The sequence below is a fragment of the Centropristis striata genome, chromosome 4 (assembly GCF_030273125.1).
Source record: "Centropristis striata isolate RG_2023a ecotype Rhode Island chromosome 4, C.striata_1.0, whole genome shotgun sequence".
NCBI classification, from domain to species: domain Eukaryota; kingdom Metazoa; phylum Chordata; class Actinopteri; order Perciformes; family Serranidae; genus Centropristis; species Centropristis striata.
Window position 1 is genome coordinate 30,060,076 of NC_081520.1, and position 19,903 is coordinate 30,079,978.

General features: G+C 39.8%; 1 protein-coding gene across 1 annotated transcript in view; it reads left to right on the forward strand.

The window, feature by feature from the left end:
* The window catches only part of pak1 (p21 protein (Cdc42/Rac)-activated kinase 1), a 47,292-nt gene extending 34,050 nt beyond the window's left edge, over positions 1-13,242 (forward strand). The window contains exons 8-16 of the mRNA XM_059331041.1: positions 1,047-1,284; positions 3,988-4,051; positions 4,893-4,941; positions 5,992-6,104; positions 8,559-8,676; positions 8,767-8,866; positions 9,575-9,771; positions 10,194-10,331; positions 12,173-13,242. Of these exons, the coding sequence (XP_059187024.1) occupies positions 1,047-1,284; positions 3,988-4,051; positions 4,893-4,941; positions 5,992-6,104; positions 8,559-8,676; positions 8,767-8,866; positions 9,575-9,771; positions 10,194-10,331; positions 12,173-12,259 (1,104 nt within the window). The 3' untranslated portion in view covers positions 12,260-13,242. The remainder of the gene's footprint in view (positions 1-1,046; positions 1,285-3,987; positions 4,052-4,892; positions 4,942-5,991; positions 6,105-8,558; positions 8,677-8,766; positions 8,867-9,574; positions 9,772-10,193; positions 10,332-12,172) is intronic.
* Positions 13,243-19,903: the final 6,661 nt, after the last annotated feature.

The following is a 19,903-nucleotide window of genomic DNA, read 5'->3' on the forward strand; positions in this document are numbered from 1 at the left end:
TTGTACCTACTAAACTGTCAGCTAAGGGTATTTGAAATCTCACAACTCAGTCCTGAAAATTTCAATTTTAGCTTCAGCAAAATGATTGAAAACAAAACAAACATATGTTCAGGTCTGCGACTTAATATTATTTTCATCATCAGTTTATCTGCTGTTTTCTTTCTCATGACTGGTTAATTGTTTTGTCTGCAAAATGTCTTATTTTAGATATTAACAGTTGCATTTCAGATATGTCAGACATATAAACAAACCATCTCAGATCTGTCGCCATCATATCATTAAAACTGAGGTGACTTTCAAATGACCAAATTAAATTATATTACAGATATGTACGTACCTCATTGAAGATATCTACATTGAACATTTCCAGATAATTAACATTTCGACTAGGGGGGAAGGACTTGTAGATATCTTCAACTAGACTTGTTACCTGTCATGGATGTGTTGGAATTCAAACTAGGGAGAAATCAACAGTTATTACAGAGACTGGTTAAATGTTAAAATGCACACACTGCCGGTCAAACACACACACAAACACACACACACACACACACACAGACACACAACTCCATAGATTCCTGTTTTATGTCCTTTCCTGACACACACACACACACAGGCACACACACACAAACAGACATTGTTGCTCCTCTCTCAGACAGGTTGGCGGTTGAGAGGCTGCTTCCATGGCGCTGCTGCCATTTCCATGGTAACAAGTCTAGTGCACCTGACCAAAGCCCCCACCATAACACAGACACAGACACACACACACACACACACACACACACACACACACACACACACACAAGCTCCAGTGTCTCTGTTGTTTTTCTTTTTTACATGCTGACAGTCTGAAAACGGAGGGGGACTCAAACGCCTCACAGCTCAGTTACAGTTTTACTTTATCAGCATTTAAACATCAGCAGTTATTTTATCAAGTGTTCTTACAGTTGGCATAAGCTGTGATTAATTACATTGGTTATATCCTGGGATGAGGAAAAAGACTTAAGGAGTGTTTTTATTTGACATATTTTAACGTATTCTTTCAGATATACACTCGCTCAGTCATCGAGCCTCTCCCTACTCCTCCGACCAAAGATGCTGCGACCTCTCCCATCTCCCCACCGACGGCCGCCGCCGCTGCTGTCACCCCCGCTGTCCCTTCTGCAGAAGGAGCTCCCAGCAGCCCTCCCAGTGCGAGCCCCGCCCCCGGGCCTTCCGTGCCCCGCCCCCAGGACAAAACCAGGAAGAAGAAGATGTCGGACGAGGAGATCCTCGAGAAACTACGTAAGAATCATTCATCCTCTCGAATGTACCCTGCACCTTTCAAAAGGATAGTTCAGATTTATGAAAGGTAGTTCGTTGGATGGGGTCCATAGCCAGTCACCTAAAGAAATGGCGGTCGGCACATCCCCAGTTAGGAGACTACTGACATTGAAGATAAGCAATGTGCTGCTGTGGACCGGGATGGCAGTATTTCAACTATCTTAAAAGATCAATTTCAGTTTAAGTGTACACGTTATGTTGAATATTTTCACAGCTTTACCTTGCTGTCAGACATCCGATTTATTATGAGGAATTGAAGCTGTTATCTCTCTTCAAAGACACCAGGCTTCTTTGACAAAACAGTAATTTTACCTCAAAGAACACGTGAGTTGCTGATCTACTACAGCCCTGAACATTTAGTTGCTTTTCTTCTCTTTTAAAAGACCATTTAACTTTTCTCTAACATACAAGTCTGCACAGGCCTAATGTTTATATACTGATATTATATAAAATCAACATGTAGTATTGTGTCCTGTGGATTACATATTTGCTCTATATCATCTTTATCCCATGTCAGTCTTCTGCTGCAGCTTTTACCTGCTGTAGTTCAGTGAGTCTCCAAGTACTAATTTTAGTCTCATTTACACTCTTATTTTTGACTCGCTGTTTCATCACTTTCTCTTCATACACACACACACATTTTCTCTCACAGAGGAGGGTGTGAGTTTATTTTAAGCTCAAGTCGTTGAGCGGTGATTTCAGCAAATATCTTCTTATGTAATTTAACAAAAAGAAAACTTAACATGTATTACATTCAACCACTAAAATGATTTTTTCTGTTCAGGAATGCAAGTAAATAACTATAACTTGACATAGTAATCAAGAAATAATAATGTGACAGTTCATGGATAACAATTTTAATTATATTTTAGTACTAAAAATATAATTTCATTAACAAGCTTTTACATACTGGTGTATTAACCATTACAGAAACATAAAAAATGAATCGATAACAATAATAATTATATTTTAGTATTAAAAATATAATTTAATTAAAGAGCTTCCACATACTGGTGTATTAACCATTACAGAAACATAAAAAATTACTAATGCAGTTAATTTAGGACAGCTGTGGCGTAAACCAGTGGTCTAATTAATTTGCTAATCACTGTGAATCTGACACATGATACGGTGCCTGTTCCATGTAAAAAGATTCTACTTGATTGCTTTTCATATGACGACGAATATGTTTTTGTAGCGCTTGATCGTGTGGGGTGTTTGTGAAAGATGTTACATAACGTTATCACTTCTAACAAAATAACCCTCCTACAGACTCTCACAGTGTTCAGATGATCCTGTTAATAAGTTTACTTTATTGAAGTGTTAATGCTTCATTGTCACATTTCCAGCCTAGTGGCTTGACACTCAGGAGCGAGTTCACAAAGAATGGATTGCAGCTGCTGATAGCACCATGAATTGTGCATCACACGTCTCAAAGTCTGGTCCACAAAAGAACTTAACTTATAAATGTGTGTCAAGTGTGCCGGGGGTGAGGGTGAAGCCCTGAGTTTACTCCCAAGCCAACGTGTACACGGACAGCTGGGACCGCCATGAGAGTCACACTGAGCCTGAGCCAGAGTGCCACTTCCATCCAAACCCCCTGAAGGCAGTTAAGAAAGAGAAAAGGGGAAAACGTCTGCAGGATTGGGAAAGAGTGAGAGAGCAGAAATAATTAGTATACATTTCCGTATTTTTCAGACACTTTTATGGAAATACTTACTTTTAAATTTTACTATGACAATCATGATTTCTGCATTTTACACCATGTGTCTGAATAGTTTCAAAATCAAGCCCCCAACCCTTCAAAATAAAAGCACTTTTTTTTTTTAAAACGGCTCCCCCATATTGAAGTTTGTTGTTGTGTATTTGTAATAAAAGCCTGTATATTTTTTAAATCATGCCCCACGCCTGTCCAGATGTGCTCAGATCTCCCTCTGCTGGTAAGAGCAGGATACTGCCTGCCTGTCTGTCTCTCTGTCTGTCTGTCCCTCTGATTGACAGACCTGAAATCCACTGTCCTCGCCCCCAGTGTTCAATCCTCACGTCTGATTGGTTGTCCTCTCTCTTTCCATCATCCACTCTCCCGTGGTTACAGAGTGACTCCAACTTTTATCCTCTAATCACTTTCCTACTGTGGATTCTGATTACTGAACTGCAGACAGAAGAACTACACCAGCGCCTTCATTCGTTCTTTCTTTCTTTCTTTCTTTCTTTCTTCTCTCCATTTTTTTCTCCATTTTTCAGTCTTAAGGTCCCAGCTCTATGTCAGTTTTACTTTTCTGAATTTACTGTTTTGAAACTTTTTGGTGAATTCTTGACTTCTCCATTTAGTTTCTGACCTGTAAAGATTAAGTCTCGTCCCTCATTTCTTGTGTCATCTTCTTTTTCTCTCTGTTGTTCCTCCACTTTTCTCTCCGCTCTCTCTCCCAGTCAGCATGCTGCTTTGACCTGAGTGTGATGAACATAGAGGAGAATTTGGATGGATAGAAAGACACGTCTCTGTTGTATCCATTCATATTCAGTAAAAAGAACATAGAAATACTGGATGGAGGGTCTGATTTGATTTTTTTTTTTTGCTCTCTTGCAGATCCATACACAGTATGATGCTGTTTGTTTTGTTCAGTCAATAAGTAAGTGTTTTCTTCTTTTTCTGTTTTGACGCAGGGACGATCGTAAGTGTGGGAGACCCCAAGAAGAAATATACTCGCTTTGAGAAGATCGGACAGGGGTAAGGCATGAATCTTCTGGGAATTTAAAGGCTTTTTGTTCACACTTGATTTGGGGAACTTTTCTTTTAAAGAGAATTCCTCAAAAAAAGGTGGGACATGTCTAAAATGTGATTTTGAACAGAACCCAATTATTTGCTTTAGAAAGATAGAAAGTAATATTGAACATTAGTGATTTGTTATGAATATAACAAAGATCAGTTCAAATCAACATAGCAGCCTAGAGGTTAGAAAATCGGGCTTGAAACCAGAGGGTCACTGGTTTAAATCCCAGGACTGACAGATCAAGGACTGAAGTGCCCTTGAGCAAGGCACCTAACCCCCACACAGGTATGTTTACTGGTGGTTGAAGGATGGGTTAAATGCATTGCTGTTTTAGTGTGTGTGTGTGTGTGTGTGTGTGTGCGCGTTAGATACTTAGAAGAAAACTGCAAATCTACTCAATAAATGCATGAAGTCAACTTGCATTTTAACATTTTTCTCTCAAAACATAAAATTCATAATGAAATAAATGAAACATCCTTATTAACGTCTGTTATTAAAGTAAAACTCAGTATAGAAAGAAGAAACAGCAGTAGCAGCGCGGTCTGTGTGGACACCACACACGTGCAGTTTAGCGAGGTAGACGGTGTGTCTCAAACTGGGAGGGACAACTGAGTGAGATCCAACTTTCCTTAGTGAGGGGAGAGGGAGACACGCCTGGAGGAGAGCTCCTCTTTTTGCAGTTGGATGACATAATGTGTGTATTAACTCTCATTTGTACGTCACTTTGGATAAAAGCGTCTGCTTAATGACATTGTAGAATTGTAATGTTTAACTGGAGCTCTCTGCTGTTGTTTTCAGGGCGTCTGGGACCGTGTACACAGCTATAGACATCGCTACAGGACAGGAGGTTGGTTTCATTTATCATCCCCCATGTTTTTTGTCTCCCTCCTACATTCATCTGTTCTCCTTCAGCTCCTGCGTCACAAAGGAAACACCAGCAGTACTAAAATGAGGACTATAGTTAGACTGTAGTTACTGTAATTTCATGGCAATCCATTTAATACTTGTCTCGTGTCTGTTAGACCACGAAACACAGGTCTTTGAAGTTTTTTTGACCCAAATGTAAGGACTTTGGGATTGACTGGAATAGTGAACACTTTTAAACTCCCACAAGGAAACAGATTAAAGAGGGATGATTAAAACATCCTGAAATCAAAGAGGAAGTAGATGGGAAATAAGGTTCACTAACTGTGTTCAGACAGTTTAAGTGTGAGCTGAAAGGCCAGAAACTACAGTAAAGCAAGTTTTAAGTCAGATCAAGTTAAACCGTGAGAAGAGTTTAAATTAAGTTTCCTGTCTAAAATGTTTAAATAGCACATTTAGGAAGAAGTAAAGTTCAAACTGAAGGCCTTTTAAAAGTTACGAGGGGTTGGAGAACGTGGTGAGTTAACAGGAAGTTTAAAGGAGATGTGTTCATCCAGGTGTCATTATTTAATCAGGTAAAATGAAGCAAAGAGACTTTAAGGGAAGAGGGCAGTAAGTTCAGCTGGAGTTTGCACAGTGAGAACATTGTGACAGTAACTGGATTTAAGTTAGGCTTCAACAGATGTGACTTCCAGGTTAATTTTAAAGAAGCTCAGCTCGTCTGTCGGGATAATCCTCCTCAGTTTCACTCTCTGAGGATTAGTCTGTGTGCTCACTTTTTAATGTCTGTCAGGCTGCGCTGCCTAACAACTCTTTACTACCTTCGGATTTAGATATTTCTCTCTGGCTGTCCGTCCTCGGTTTCTTACCATTTTCCTTTTCATCCTCTTTTCGCCTTTTATTTCCTTTCGCGTTATCTTTTTTTTAAACTTGTTTATGTGTCTTTTTTTTTTTTTACTATTTTCCCCCCTGTTGTGATTCATTTGCATGAATATGAGAAAGTGAAGAGTGGAATGTCTCTCTTTTCTCTCAGGTGGCCATTAAACAGATGAACCTGCAGCAGCAGCCAAAGAAGGAGCTGATCATCAATGAGATTCTGGTGATGAGGGAAAATAAGAACCCGAACATCGTCAACTACCTGGACAGGTCAGACACACCGTCACAGGAGGGCTGCAACTATCATCCATTTAGACAATTGATTAAACTGTCGATTATTACTTTTATTAATCGTTTATTAATCAGATTTCAAGCATTTTATTCAGAACCTAGTCTTTTTCTTCTTGTACAATGCTCTATTAAACATTTACAGTTACATGTAAGTCAAAACATATCCTGTTCATATGAGGCACTTATCTATAGTCAGTGTCCACAGTAGATGACGTGATGTTTCAAAGAATTCAACAAAGTCACCGAATAACACAAAATAATTCCTGTGTTTTGACTGACGTCAAGGTATATTGGTATAATATTCCTAATAAAACTCGGGCTGCCACCAACAACCACACTCACCTGCCCCTTTATAAGCAAGCAAGATGTACCTAATAAGATGGCAGTGTGGTCTTTTTCTGCTTCAAGGTTGGACGTGTTGAGCATTCAGAGATGGTCTTCTGCAGACCTTGGTTGTCATAAATGGTTATTTGAGCTCCTGTTGACCCATTGATAATAATAATAGTAATAATACATTTTATTTGTAAAGCACTTTTCATTGTTAAAAGCAACCCCAAGGTGCTATAGAGTAAAATAAAAAAAGGTTTAAAAGCCAAAAGCACAATGATACATTCAATAAAAGTCCTTTTTAAAGAGAAAGATTTTTAGGCCTTTCTTAAAATGGTCTGTTTTTTGTTGAGCCCTGAGGTGGTCTGGGAGGGAATTCCACAGGTGAGGAGCGGCTGAGCAGAAGGCCCGATCACCCATAGTACGGAGCTTAGTCCTGGGGGGCTGTAAGGTGTGTTTGTTTCCTGAGCGGAGGTTACGTGAGGAGATTTGTGGTGTGAGGAGTTCTTTGAGGTAGGGCGGGGCATTTCCATGGATGCACTGATGGGTTAGCAGAGAGATTTTGTAGTTGATGAATGAAACAGGAAGCCAGTGGAGTGAGTGAAGGATGGGTGTGATACACACCCTCACCAGGACCCTAGCAGCGCTGTTCTGGATGTGTTCCAGTTTTTGTAGGCTCTTGCTAGGAGTCCCGATGAGGAGTGCCTTGAGGAGATAAAGGCTTGGACCAGTTCTGGTAGAAGGAGGTCTTGCAGAGATGTTTAATGTGTTCAAAAGTGAGATGAGTATAAAATTTTACACCCAGGTCGGTGACTGTAGATGACAGGGGGATGTTTTGACCAGAGAAGGTGATTTGTGTTATGGGAGATGACCGGACCTGGTTCGGTGTCTCAACTAAGATAGCTTCTGTTTTTGAGCTATTAAGTTGTAGAAAGTTTTTCGCCATCCACGCCTTTATCTCCTCAAGGCAGGTGCTATAATGATGGACCAGTTTTTATATATAGTTGTGTGTCGTCAGCGTAGCAGAGGAATGATATTCCATGCTGATTTATGATGTGGCCAAGGGGAAGAGTGTAGAGGGTGAACAGGGGGGAGCTAAGAACCGACCCTTGAGGGACACCATGTTCTTCCAGACAGGTAAGAGGGCGGAGTCAGAGAATCCAATGGTGTGGTGGAGGCGCTGAAGGAGGATGTTGTGGTCGACTGTGTCAAAAGCTGCAGACAGATCCAGATCTGTTTCAGTGCTGTGGGCTTGACGGAAGCCATTCTCCTCTGACCTCTGGCATCAACAAGCATCAAGTCTCTCTCTGGATATTTTCTCTTTTTGGGACCATTCTCTGTAAACCCTAGAGATGGTTATTAGATCAGCAGTTTGTAAAATACCATGTCTTCATGTCAGGATACATTGACTACTGCCATTTGATTGGCTGATTAGATATTTGCGTTAACGAGCAGTTGGGCAGGTGTACATTATAAAGTTGCCGGTGAGTGTATATTTCTGTTGATTACTCTATAAACTATTTACTATTTTAAGTAATGCAGCAAATATGTGAAAGACACAATCTGCTGTTCCCAAACCTGGACCTGTGATGACTGAAACATTGAACTGAAGAGCTTCTTATCCTGGTTCAGTTTCCATACCAACGCACCAGACATGCTGATGTAGAGGGGCGAGGGTGGGGTCTCTGTTACCCTGGTTACCTATTTGTGTCGGGGAGGAACGTATAAGACTGGTGATAAAGCTGTCAGCCCCATGGAAAAACATTTTAACTGTCGCTGATGTACTGTGTGTGTGTGCGTGTGTGTGTGTGTCTGTGTGTGTCTGTGTGTGTCTGTGTCTCTGTTTGTGTGTGTGTCTGTGTCTGGACTGATAAAGAATGCATTTTGTTTTGCCTGCTTTATTTTTGTGTTATTCAAGTGTTGTTGAATTCTGTGACTGAAACTCATCAATAACTTATTATTCTATTAATTTTCTTCCATGTTAATTAGTTCAACATTAAATGGTTAAGTTATTTGATGCCCTGGAATGAAAACTGTTATTTTGTGGTTTTATTCTACAGCGAGTCATCAATACTATAAACACCTACATTTATGATGTTTTGATAGTTACCTTGTGGGTGACGAGCTGTGGGTGGTGATGGAGTACCTGGCTGGAGGATCTTTGACTGACGTTGTCACAGAAACCTGCATGGATGAAGCCCAGATAGCTGCTGTGTGCAGAGAGGTAAGAGACATGACACATTAGACACCATTTTGGTGTAAAATTAATCAAAATACGCCAACATCATCAGTCTGTCTCTCTGTCTCTCTCCAGTGTCTCCAGGCGTTGGAGTTCCTCCACTCGAACCAGGTCATCCATCGAGACATCAAGAGCGACAACATCCTGCTGGGCATGGACGGCTCCGTCAAACTCAGTCAGTCCACAACACCAGACATCATGTCATATTTATTTTATTTATTATAAATATATATTACATATATAATCATTCATTGTGGGTGTCAGACTGCTGTGTAGTTGGGTAGATTTTTTGTTGTAGTTGCTTGTGTTTGACCAGCAGAGGGAGCTCTGATTCTACTGTATCCGACTCCTGTGAACACAAATATCACATTTTTAAGGTTCAGTTTGGTTGTTTCTACTGATAGAGGCGTTTATCACACGTGATCCATTAAAGGACTGTCAGAAAGTGGAAAATCTGACAATTATGTCTGTTCTTACAGTTTCTGTCTTGGAGAAATTGTGTAATTTATTTTTTTAAAGAAACCCACTGTTTAGGGGTTCAGAGGATTAAGATGTCTTGATTATTGTTACCTGATAAAATAATAGATTTATTAGGATTTGATTGTTTACAAGAGCCTTTATATTGTCATTAACAGCATATATAGGAAATTTCACAGAAAGGTTTGATGCAAAAACAATAATAGGGAAAGCTTGGAGAAATATTTCCGTTGGAGGGTTGGTTTTGACCAGGTTTGACCCACAGGTTGCTTTTTGTTGATTGTTACTGCTGAAAAAGTTCAAAAACTTTTAAATATGTCATAGAATTTTACAGATTAATGGTAAATTAATACCAAGTGAAATTCAGTGTGAACACATGGACTAATTTTCTCTCTTCTTCTCCCAGCTGACTTTGGGTTCTGCGCCCAGATCACTCCGGAGCAGAGCAAACGCAGCACCATGGTCGGGACTCCATACTGGATGGCTCCAGAGGTCGTGACCCGTAAAGCCTACGGCCCCAAAGTGGACATCTGGTCCCTGGGCATCATGGCCATAGAGATGGTGGAGGGGGAGCCGCCGTACCTGAATGAAAATCCACTCAGGGTGAGACTGAATTTGCAGAGTCTATATATGAGGCAATAGTTTGGATTCTGTAAATTGCACGAAAAAAGTTGAGGTTGCATTTTATTTAAGGATTAGAATATGATGTGTCCACAACATCAGATCTTCCTTTTGAATAGAGAGAGTACAGCTGTAACAGCAGCTCTGCAAAGTGTTGCATCATGTATTGTTTTTAGCCCTAAAGCAACTGCAATGCAATTTCATTTTGCGTTAAATTTGGCCAACCCATGTGGACAAAAGTCTCCATGAACACCATCACCTTGCATCATCCTTAAAGTACATATTATCAAAGCAGTGTGTCCTGTAAATATGGCAGTCTCAGTCGTTCTTTAAACCACCACTCGATGGCACCAGAGTAGAGTTTTTCAGTGGTTTTAAGCTTGTGCCCCATGTGTGTTGCCTAGGCGCTGTATCTCATAGCCACCAACGGGACGCCGGAGCTGCAGAACCCGGAGAAGCTTTCGACGATATTCAGAGACTTCCTGAACAGATGTCTGGAAATGGACGTGGAGAAGAGAGGGTCCGCTAAAGAGCTGCTGCAGGTACAGCAGCTGTGTGTGTGTGTGTGTGTGTGTGTGTGTGTGAGTTAGTGCATGTTCAAGTTCTGAAGATAAATATTCATATAAAAAAAGAGTTAGTAGAGTTGGTAATATTTCTACCATCCCACAAACAAAAAAACAAAAAAAACACCCCAGGTTACAATCTTAGCGCCCTTTACTCATTTGACCTAAAGTCAGTGTTGTTTTTTATACCCATTCATTGGAATAATTGGATAAAGATGGTGTCCATATTTTAAGGAACATTAGATTTTCTTGTTTGAAATTACATGACACCTTAAGAGGGTTTTTTTTTTTTGTTTTTTTACATATTGTGAATACAAACAGTAGAATTATTCTTTGTTTCAATACTAGAATGTGATTTTTGATGGAGGTCAAGATTTACTCAATTAAAAGCAGAATTAGTGTAACAAAACGCTCCACTGCAAACAAAAGTATTGCATAGCAAACATAACTTAAATAGAAGTACAAGTCTGATTCAACTAAGAATTCAGAGTTTATTTACAAAAAAAATTAATCAGTTTGAGCAGCTTTCAATTGAATATATGGCACAAAGAATTAGCACATTACCACATTCTGTTTTATGTAAGCTTTAAACAACTCCCAGTTTTTCTGGAATCAGGATTGTACAAGTATCCAAAGTAAAAGTACTCTTAATGTAGAAAAATGGCCCTAAATAAGTGTAATACATGGAACATACGTAATTAGAAACAGGGTTGTAGGTGAAGTACAGTTACCTCAGAGTTCATGAATAAGTGCACTTAGTTGCAGACAGACAGACAGCTGTGGAGGTGGAGGTCTAACTGAGCAGCAAAGTGAGTTGTGTAACTACGATGAGTCAGAGCTGAGAGGTGAAACTGGGATTTTATTCTGTTTCAGAAGGAGGTCTGTTAAAGAAGTAATTCACTTTAATGGCTCATTTGTGTGTAAAAGAGTCTTCCTGTTCTCTGAAGTAATAGTCACAAAAGGATGATTCAGTGTGTGTGTGTGTGTGTGTGTGTGTGTGTGTGTTAAATAAGAGGTTATTTAGGACAGCACATACAGTTTATATTCAGGCCTCTGTGCTATTACAGTCTGAGGGCTCATTTAATGCTCAAAGTGTGATGACATATTCTTTCTGGAAACGGCAGGGCAAGCGTAGCTAAAAGTTCAGACGAGACACGACCATAGGACACAAAGAAGACATTTTTTTAATGGGGGAAATTTTAAGAAGATATCGTGAACAAAAGAACTGCCACCTCCTCCACCGTTACCATGTTTGCGGTTGACTCTGAGCTGAGCTGTCCTCTCATGGACAAGTTGTTTAACATCCATCTTGACGCATGGAAGTATACAGGCAGTAACGGTTACATTGTTTGTGAGGTGTATACAGTTTCCTATCTAAAGGGAGCATAAATAGAGCGTGTGCTGTGGTTGGATTAAAGGGGTGATCTAGCTTGTCTAATTCCTCCACCTTGGGTTTCTGAGTTTCACCTTGTAAAGAACTACAGAGCAGTAACATGGTGATTGAAGAAAACGTTTTCGAGAAATTATTAAAAACACGAATAATGTGATAAACTTCTAGAAAAGTGCACTCAGTGGAGTGCAGATCTGAGCCAGGCATTGTTCATTTCCTTCACAGCATAGAGCTCTGACCGCCCTGAACTCTCCTGCTTGTTGTCTTGCAGACAGACCTGACAAAGCATGAATGAATTTTGCACATCGGAATCATGATGTAGTTACTTCAGGGTTTCTGTAGTCTTCTGTTTTTGTACAGTGAACTGAAAGAATTTCTCTTTTCTTCACTCAATCCTCTCCCTTCCCTCTCTTCCTTTCTCCTCTCACAGCATCAGTTTCTGAAGATGGCGAAGCCTCTCTCCAGTCTGACTCCTCTCATCGTGGCTGCTAAGGAGGCTGCCAAGAACAACCGCTAGCACACCTTGCACTCATTATTCTGTCTATCCCTCTCTTTCTCTCTCTCTGTCTACCATCTCCTCCTTCCTCTCTCTTTCTTTGACCTTTGATCCCAAGCTTGACCCCACCTAATACCGCGCCCCCCCTCACACCCGTCGACCCTCACAGGGAGAAAGGAGGCTAGTTTCTTCCTGTCACTTTCTTGTCTTCGACACTCCGCTGGACCCAGACAGGAAGCCCAGGGAGGATAACTGAATGACATCGCCCCCGATCAAGTGATGTCATCGTTGACATCACTTCCACCTCCCCTCAGCCGGTACGAACAACCCACCATGGGAGAGAGAGAGTGTTTCAACGGAGCCCAAAGACTCATGGGAGTTTTTTTTAAACAATGTTTGTTTTTTTGTTACGTTGTCTCTAAAAGTCCCGGACCACAACAGCCAACAAGCACCCTCTGCTGCAGACTGTGTGTGCGTGTGTACGTGTGTGTGCGTTAGCTAAGGTCCTTTTTTTAAATCAACATTTCTGTGTGCTGGAGCTTGTTTATTTTTGGTCACAGGTAGGGGGTGGGGGGATATTGATTGTAATGTTACCTTCTGTAGTTTTTGACATGGAGCAGGTGAGGTTTGGTACTTTGTGCCTACAGTGTGAGCTGTGAGTTAAGAGAATATTAACATTAATGATGATACGGAAAGACTGGCGGGCCCGGAGCCAGCGATGGAGCGAGTTTGGACAGTTGGGGTTTTGAGGGGTCCCTTAAAAAAACAGCCATTTTAGCTCTATGATGTCTTTCCGGTAGAAGGCAGAGTCGAGATGCATGCAGAAGGGGAAAATTGTGAAGAGAGGAAACTCCTGCAACATTTTAAGTATGAAGAACACGCTCAAGACTAGCTTGCATTGTTAAGTGATCTAAACTTCACGTCATTCAAACTTCAAAACAAAAATCACCAAAATCATCTTGGTTAGTTTTTGCACTGTTTCAACAACCACCAACTCTGGTTTGGATGATGTAAATCCTTAGTTGACGAAGTATGATGAGAAAATATGCTACAACTACATATTGTTTTTCCTCGCTGTCTCTCAGTTGATCTGCTGGCAGCCGGGAAACGTCTGTTTAGCAGCTCAGTAAGATAAAATAACAAAGAAACAGCTTAGTTCGTGTTGGCTGGCTCACCTTAATCATCCGGACAAACGGTAAATGACACTGACTTCTGGTGGTGCATGCTGTGCACTGAACACCACCTAAATACAGCATCTGGATATCAGTTAATACATCGACTGGGAGAGCAGCATCTGTATTTTTGAGGATATTGAAAATCATATCATAAGGATTGCTTAATACCCCTGCATCCTGTAATATTGTGATAAAGTCCAAACCTACTCTACATACAAGTGTTGTTGAAATTTTACCATTCCAGGAGAAAGCAACATCTTCTTTTATAGGTTCAAACTTTTATTAGGTTTTGTAAATAATTCACAGCTGATATTGGACCAGTGTTTTCTTGAGTATGGATACCCTCAGGGCCCAAAATCAGACTCAGTTTGCAGGTTGTCCCTTGTTAAACTTCCTCACTGCTGTTAGAGAAGCTGGATCCTGATAGAGGAGAGAGCTGAGGAAAATATAGGCAGCTGTTTTTAGTTTAAGATGCAGCAGAAACAGAGATATCAAACCTTCGTTTTTAATCTGATTTTGCAGTTCTGAGTGAAATTGTTTCTTATCAGATCTCTGTTGCATTAAAGTCGCATGCCTCTAGCAAAGAAAACCTTTTTTAAAGAAAAATAGAAGCTTTATTGTCACACCCTTGTCTTTAAAAGACTAATGTAGACCACAGTAACTACGCTGTATCTCCAAACATTCATTTTCTCGACGATAAAGTGTCAAAAAGCTTGACAAAGTTGTATTTTAAATAGAAGAATCTGATACTATCGACTTGCACAAAACCAAAATCAAGTCAACACGGTCTTCAGAAATAAAACAAAAAAATGCAATGAAAAATGTGCTGTTTCCCAGTGATCCACTCTGCCAAACTCGCTCCATCTGCTGCTGTGGGACTTTACTCTCTGCGGGCTCGGTGCTGACACTGTGAGGGAGAGAATGTGCATGAAAACAACCTTTTTTTTATACGGTACGTTGAAGATGGAGAAGAAAAATAATAAATGAGTTGTGTCAATGCTGGAGCGTAAAGTGGCGGTACATGAAGGATGCTGTGTGTGATAGGAGAGATCTTGTCTTAATCCTATTTTGAGAAGAATGAGACAAATAAATGCTGCGATGATACAGTGTTGTTTTTTTCTGCCTGGTTGGATCAACAGGAACCCTCCGAACATAAGGTGTATATTTTACGTGCAAAAAAAGAGAAAAGAACTGCGTTGAGAAAGTAAAAGACGATAATCTGTTTCAGCCTTTGTTTACAGAATCACGTTTTTTTGATAACTCATAAATGTCAGAAAATTACTTTTTAATTTGGATAGCAATATTTGAGTTTATGTTTTGGAATTTTTCTCTGCTGAATAAAAGAAACTGTTTTTCTTGCCAGCAAAAAATGTCCCAGGTTCAAATCCTACAAGAGGCAAAGTTTCCATCCACAGCCCGGTTGTTCGCTCTGCTCTCAGATTAAAAAAAAAACCTGCTATGTAAATGGAACATTTCCAAAACATCTATTCCAAAACATCGCTTTGATTTCTGCTGTTAGTTGTTTTTATTGTTTTCATTACATCCATTGTGTTCATGTTCCCCTGCCTTAAAGTGTTTCAAAGGGGCAGGACTACTTTAGTACCAGTCTGATGGCAACATTTTGAGGCAGCAGTCAATACTGCGGCTAATGATTATTTTGATTAGTGATAAATCTGCTGATGATTTTTCTCTGTTAACTGATTTGTGAAATATGACAAAAGAATGAAACATGTTTATCATACATTTTCAGAGCCCAACAGGGTATCTTCAAATATCCTGTTTTGTTCAAACAACACTCCAAAACTATTATTAAAATATTTGCAGATTAATTAATTTCAACTAATCAATGACTGCTGAAGTGACTTTGAGGACACTAAAGCAAACGGGTGTTCAGAGCAGCTGCAGTGCAGAGGATGAACGCTGTTTAAACTGCCTCAAACTGTTGCCACTGCATGTCTGTGTGTCCTGATGTGAACCCCGCCACAGAGCTGCACCTAAAGGACGTATCTGTGCTCTTCCATTCGAAAGATCTGCTGTAGACTGTAAACAATCAAAGAGTATTTATTATCACTTGTCAATCAAAAACCACAGGAATCTGACTTTAAATCATTCATTAAGATCTTGGTTAAAGATCCGACTAAACTGTATTTATGATTAATTCTCTGTGTTGTTTTACATACTGCAAAGGATTAGATGAGTTTCATATTGACTACCTTTACATGCACAAAATACTCTGGATTTTCCATTTACTCTGAGACTGATAAGATTGCATAAATTCAAGATTAGGAAAAATAAGAAAAGTTGGGGAAGCTACAGGCTAATACAAGGGACATGCCCTCAACTAAGAGAGAAAAAAAAATAACAATAAAAAAGAAGGTAAGCTAACATAACTAACTAATCTGTTACTTGACAAAATATATATACATATATACAAACAAACAATACTTCTACTGAGCTGTTTACATGGCTAATTAAAATGAATACTTTATACCACATCAGATTATGAAAATCCATGACGAGCATTCACATAATGATGAGCCATCACTAGAATACTGGTTTTAGGGATAGTTTAGTTTGTCAACATACACCAGACAGCAGGGACATTTCAGTCTATACATGATGTGAAGAATAGACTGGATTTTTAATTTCTTTTCCTTTTGCATAAAGTCGTCTTCGCCTTTAGCTGCAAAATGTCACTAAGAGAGACCAACAAGGAGATCTAGGGGGCTTTTGCATGTAAGTGGACTCTACTCCTGATCTGTCCATGATCAGCCTTTTGTGAAACTACTGTACCAGAAATAAAATCTCAACGAAAATCTGATGACCATCACATTCAGCCAAACTGACTCCTGTTGACTTGATGACACATTACAAATACTGCTGGACTTTAGAACAAGTTGGATACTATGAAATACTTTGGTAAAAAATAATCAACAGGCAGGATGCAGTTCTATTTGCAGCTTCAAGGCAGTATTTATAACATGATTTCCTCACACTAATGAAGACTTTCTGTAAGTCACTTATGTAAACGACTGTTCTTTGCCTCAGTCTGAGAGAAATGAGCTTAAATCCGTCTGGCCGCCTGCAGCCGCCCTCTCTCCCTCCCGCCGTCCGTGAAATTAGATCCCACCTCCTTCTTTTTCTTTCTCCTTGTAATTAAAAGTGCTGATTACTGATCGCCTGCTTCCTAAGCTTCCCTTTCATCTGCAGGCTAATAAGTTTTGTGGTGCAGGCGAGGCATTACTGCAGCATGTGAATCAGTGTTGAGGCCCGAATGGTCCTGCAGTGGATTCAGTCCTCTGGGGGCCAGGGGGGAGTTTACTTGTCCTCTTGCCTCGTGTCTGCATCCTTTTATCCTTTCATCTTTTGGCTTCTTTTTTCTTCAGTTCTTCTCATCTCCATCACTTTGTTCTTTCAGCCAGATACTTCCAGTTACAATGGCTGACATTGTCCTGATGATAAATGTCAAATTTGCAGATTTATTAAAATTATATTCAGCAATCATGCACACCCTGACCTCACCCAGCCTCTCCTCCACCTCCTAGTGTCTGTGTGTGGACAGTTAAGTGGACAGGCTGTCTGTGGCAGTAAGCCTCCTTGAATCATCCACTCACACACACACAAACACTGCTGTCCCTCTCAGGACTTTCGATGTTTGGATCTTATACATTTCACACAGGCCTGCTTTCAGAAATGTTCATTGCTTCGGTCTTAACACTGAGAGAATGACTATGGATCTAAAGCATACCGGCTCTGATTATTTAATTTTAAATCTTACATCTATAAAAGCAAGAAGTGTCTGTGTGTGTCTAGGGCATATCTCGCTGACCGTTAGTCAGACTGACCTAAGATTTCGTATGTGGCTTGCGCATGGCACAAAGGTGTGCATCCTCGATTTTGAAGATTTTTTAAATGCATTTTTCAAAATATCATCATTATTTACATAGGACGAATTGCACTGTTTCCGATCGGACGCCTTTTAGGGGAGCTCCGCCCCATTGTGTGAGAGGCCTACACCTGGTCAGTAACACAATTCACTCTTTTTTATTTCCACGCCTGACTCATCTCATCTGTAAGTCTATTAAGTCCACCTATTTTTCAGAGTTTTAAAGTGCGCTAGAAGGTTCGATTTTCCAATAATATTCTAATAGTTTCCAGCAAATATCAATGTTCAATGTGTATGTGCTGGATGGTGTGCGTACATTATGAAAAGTAAGTGTTTTATCTACTTAATCTCCCACTATACGAAAATATACTTCCTATGGGCACTGCACTAGTATTTTTTTTTTTTTAAATGGACCTCATCATTTTCTGTTCAGAGAAAAAGTATGAGAATAACTCTCCAGATGCACCAGACAGTATAATCATATACAGTATATAACTGATAATATTTCTAAAAAGGCATGTCTCATGTCTGCCATCTTTGTTTGGATTCAGAAATACAAAAACTCATGTTAATTCTAATTATCCTACAGGGATAGAAACAGTGTTGCAGGATTTCTGTTCTGTTTTGCCTTAATGGCAGAAAGTCTATCTTTCTCCTTGTTCTCTGTGTTTATGTTTTCCTTCATTTTCTTTTTCATTATGCATTTTATATTTGCTCTCTCACACACGTGTACTTGTGTAGAGTACTGAGGCTGGTTTCTGCTGAGGTGGCAGAGAGAGGAGGAGCGACAGAGTGTGACGCATCAATGACAAGGACAAACAACCGTCGAGGGTGAAACTGAAATGAAAACAAGACAGCAGAGAGATGTTAGGGGTGTGAAACAACTAGCAAGGCATGTGAAAATACACGGAGAGGAAGAGGGAAGTAAAACAGGAAGGTTTAGAAACAACTAGGACAGAGAAAGGAGAGGTTTGAAAATGATCAGGAAGTAAATAAGTATTAAAAGAGAATGCGGAGAAGAGGACAGTCGTGTTGAGAATGACAGAAAGAAAAAAAGGATTATTGGTGAAACGTGATAGTGACATTGAAATGTCAGCCATTTATTGCACATCTGGTAATGAAAAACAAGAGAAATCTACAGTCATGCAGATTACTGGTGGCAGGAGAGCATGCCCTCGTTGTTTGAAACACGTCATTGTCAAACAGTCACGGTTTTGTTAGGTTTAGATGGCGACCCCGAAGTTAGGGCAAAAAGTACATGGTTAGGCTTTACAAAAGATGGCTACTAAAGTAAAATAGATGGTGAAGTAGCTACACTAGTGACGTAAAGCATGAAGCACGGAAGTGAGGTTACTTTACTCCAAATAACAAAGTTTACATTTGTGGTTTTAGGCAGGATACACACGCATTCTCCTGGAGGACAATGTCAGAAAAATGTATTAAGACTAAAGTATGTTCACATACTTTTGGCCTATAAGGTACTGGAGTCCTTTTCATGTGTTTTTACTTAATTGTAATTTTATTTTGTATTGTATTATTAATAAATCTTAAATATGCAACTTCATTTTGGCCTCTCAGGGGAAGGAGTCGAAAGAAAGAAAGTGAGACAGTGGAGGTTAAACTCAACAGTCAGTAATGATTGATTACCCTGTTTTCTGCTGCTGGTGTGTGTGTGTGAGAGAGAGAGAGAGAGAGAGAGAGAGAGAATATGCATATTTATGCAAATTGTGGATCTCTTTATCTCCAATAGTGTGTGTGTGAGAGAGTTTCTTCATTCATCGTCAGTGTTGCAGTCATGTCATGGACTCTCCCTCCCTCTCTCTCTCTCTCTCTCCCTCTGTCTATCTCTCTCTCTCTCTCCATGTTGCAGCGGAGAACCCCCACCTCCTTCTCTCTTTTTTTTTTATTGCTCGCTGTTACATAACAGCCTCTGCAGAGGAAGAGCACTGCAGAGGACTCCTGATACACACACATACATTTTTACTCCGTAACAATCATTTCAAATTTGCATGTGTTCACATTTTAATCATTTATTTGCTACGGAGAAAGCTCAATCAGAAATCATGGGGGTCAGAGGGTAACCAAAAATTATTTGGTCCTATTTTCATATTATTGGCCGAACATGTCCTTTTGGTTATTGTGACATTTCACTCATCAGCTTTTCACTGCAGAAGATTTCCATCGTAAAACAAATCATTTACCACAGGAAGACTGGATAACATACAGATTTTTTTTGGTCAATCTGTCTTTTACACGTTTTTCATGCTGAATGACTTATTTCCAAGGCATTTATGAGCACATCTTAGGTAAATACAGAGCTGAACAAGTGCTGCTTTTGTATGATTATTTGTGGAGCTCTACAGATCTGAAATCAACTGATCAATTGGTCGACAAAATTATACATCAAGTGGTGGCATATTAATAATTTATTCAGTTAAAAGATCTGAGTGCTTCTCACACCACAGCTGCTGCTGAATTATTATGCTCAACATCCAGAACTGTCTCTTAAAAGAAATGGAAAATATATCTCATATGTGTAAGTTGTTTTTCGCATTGTCACATCCAGTGGTGGAATGTAACTAAGTACATTTACTCCAGTACTGT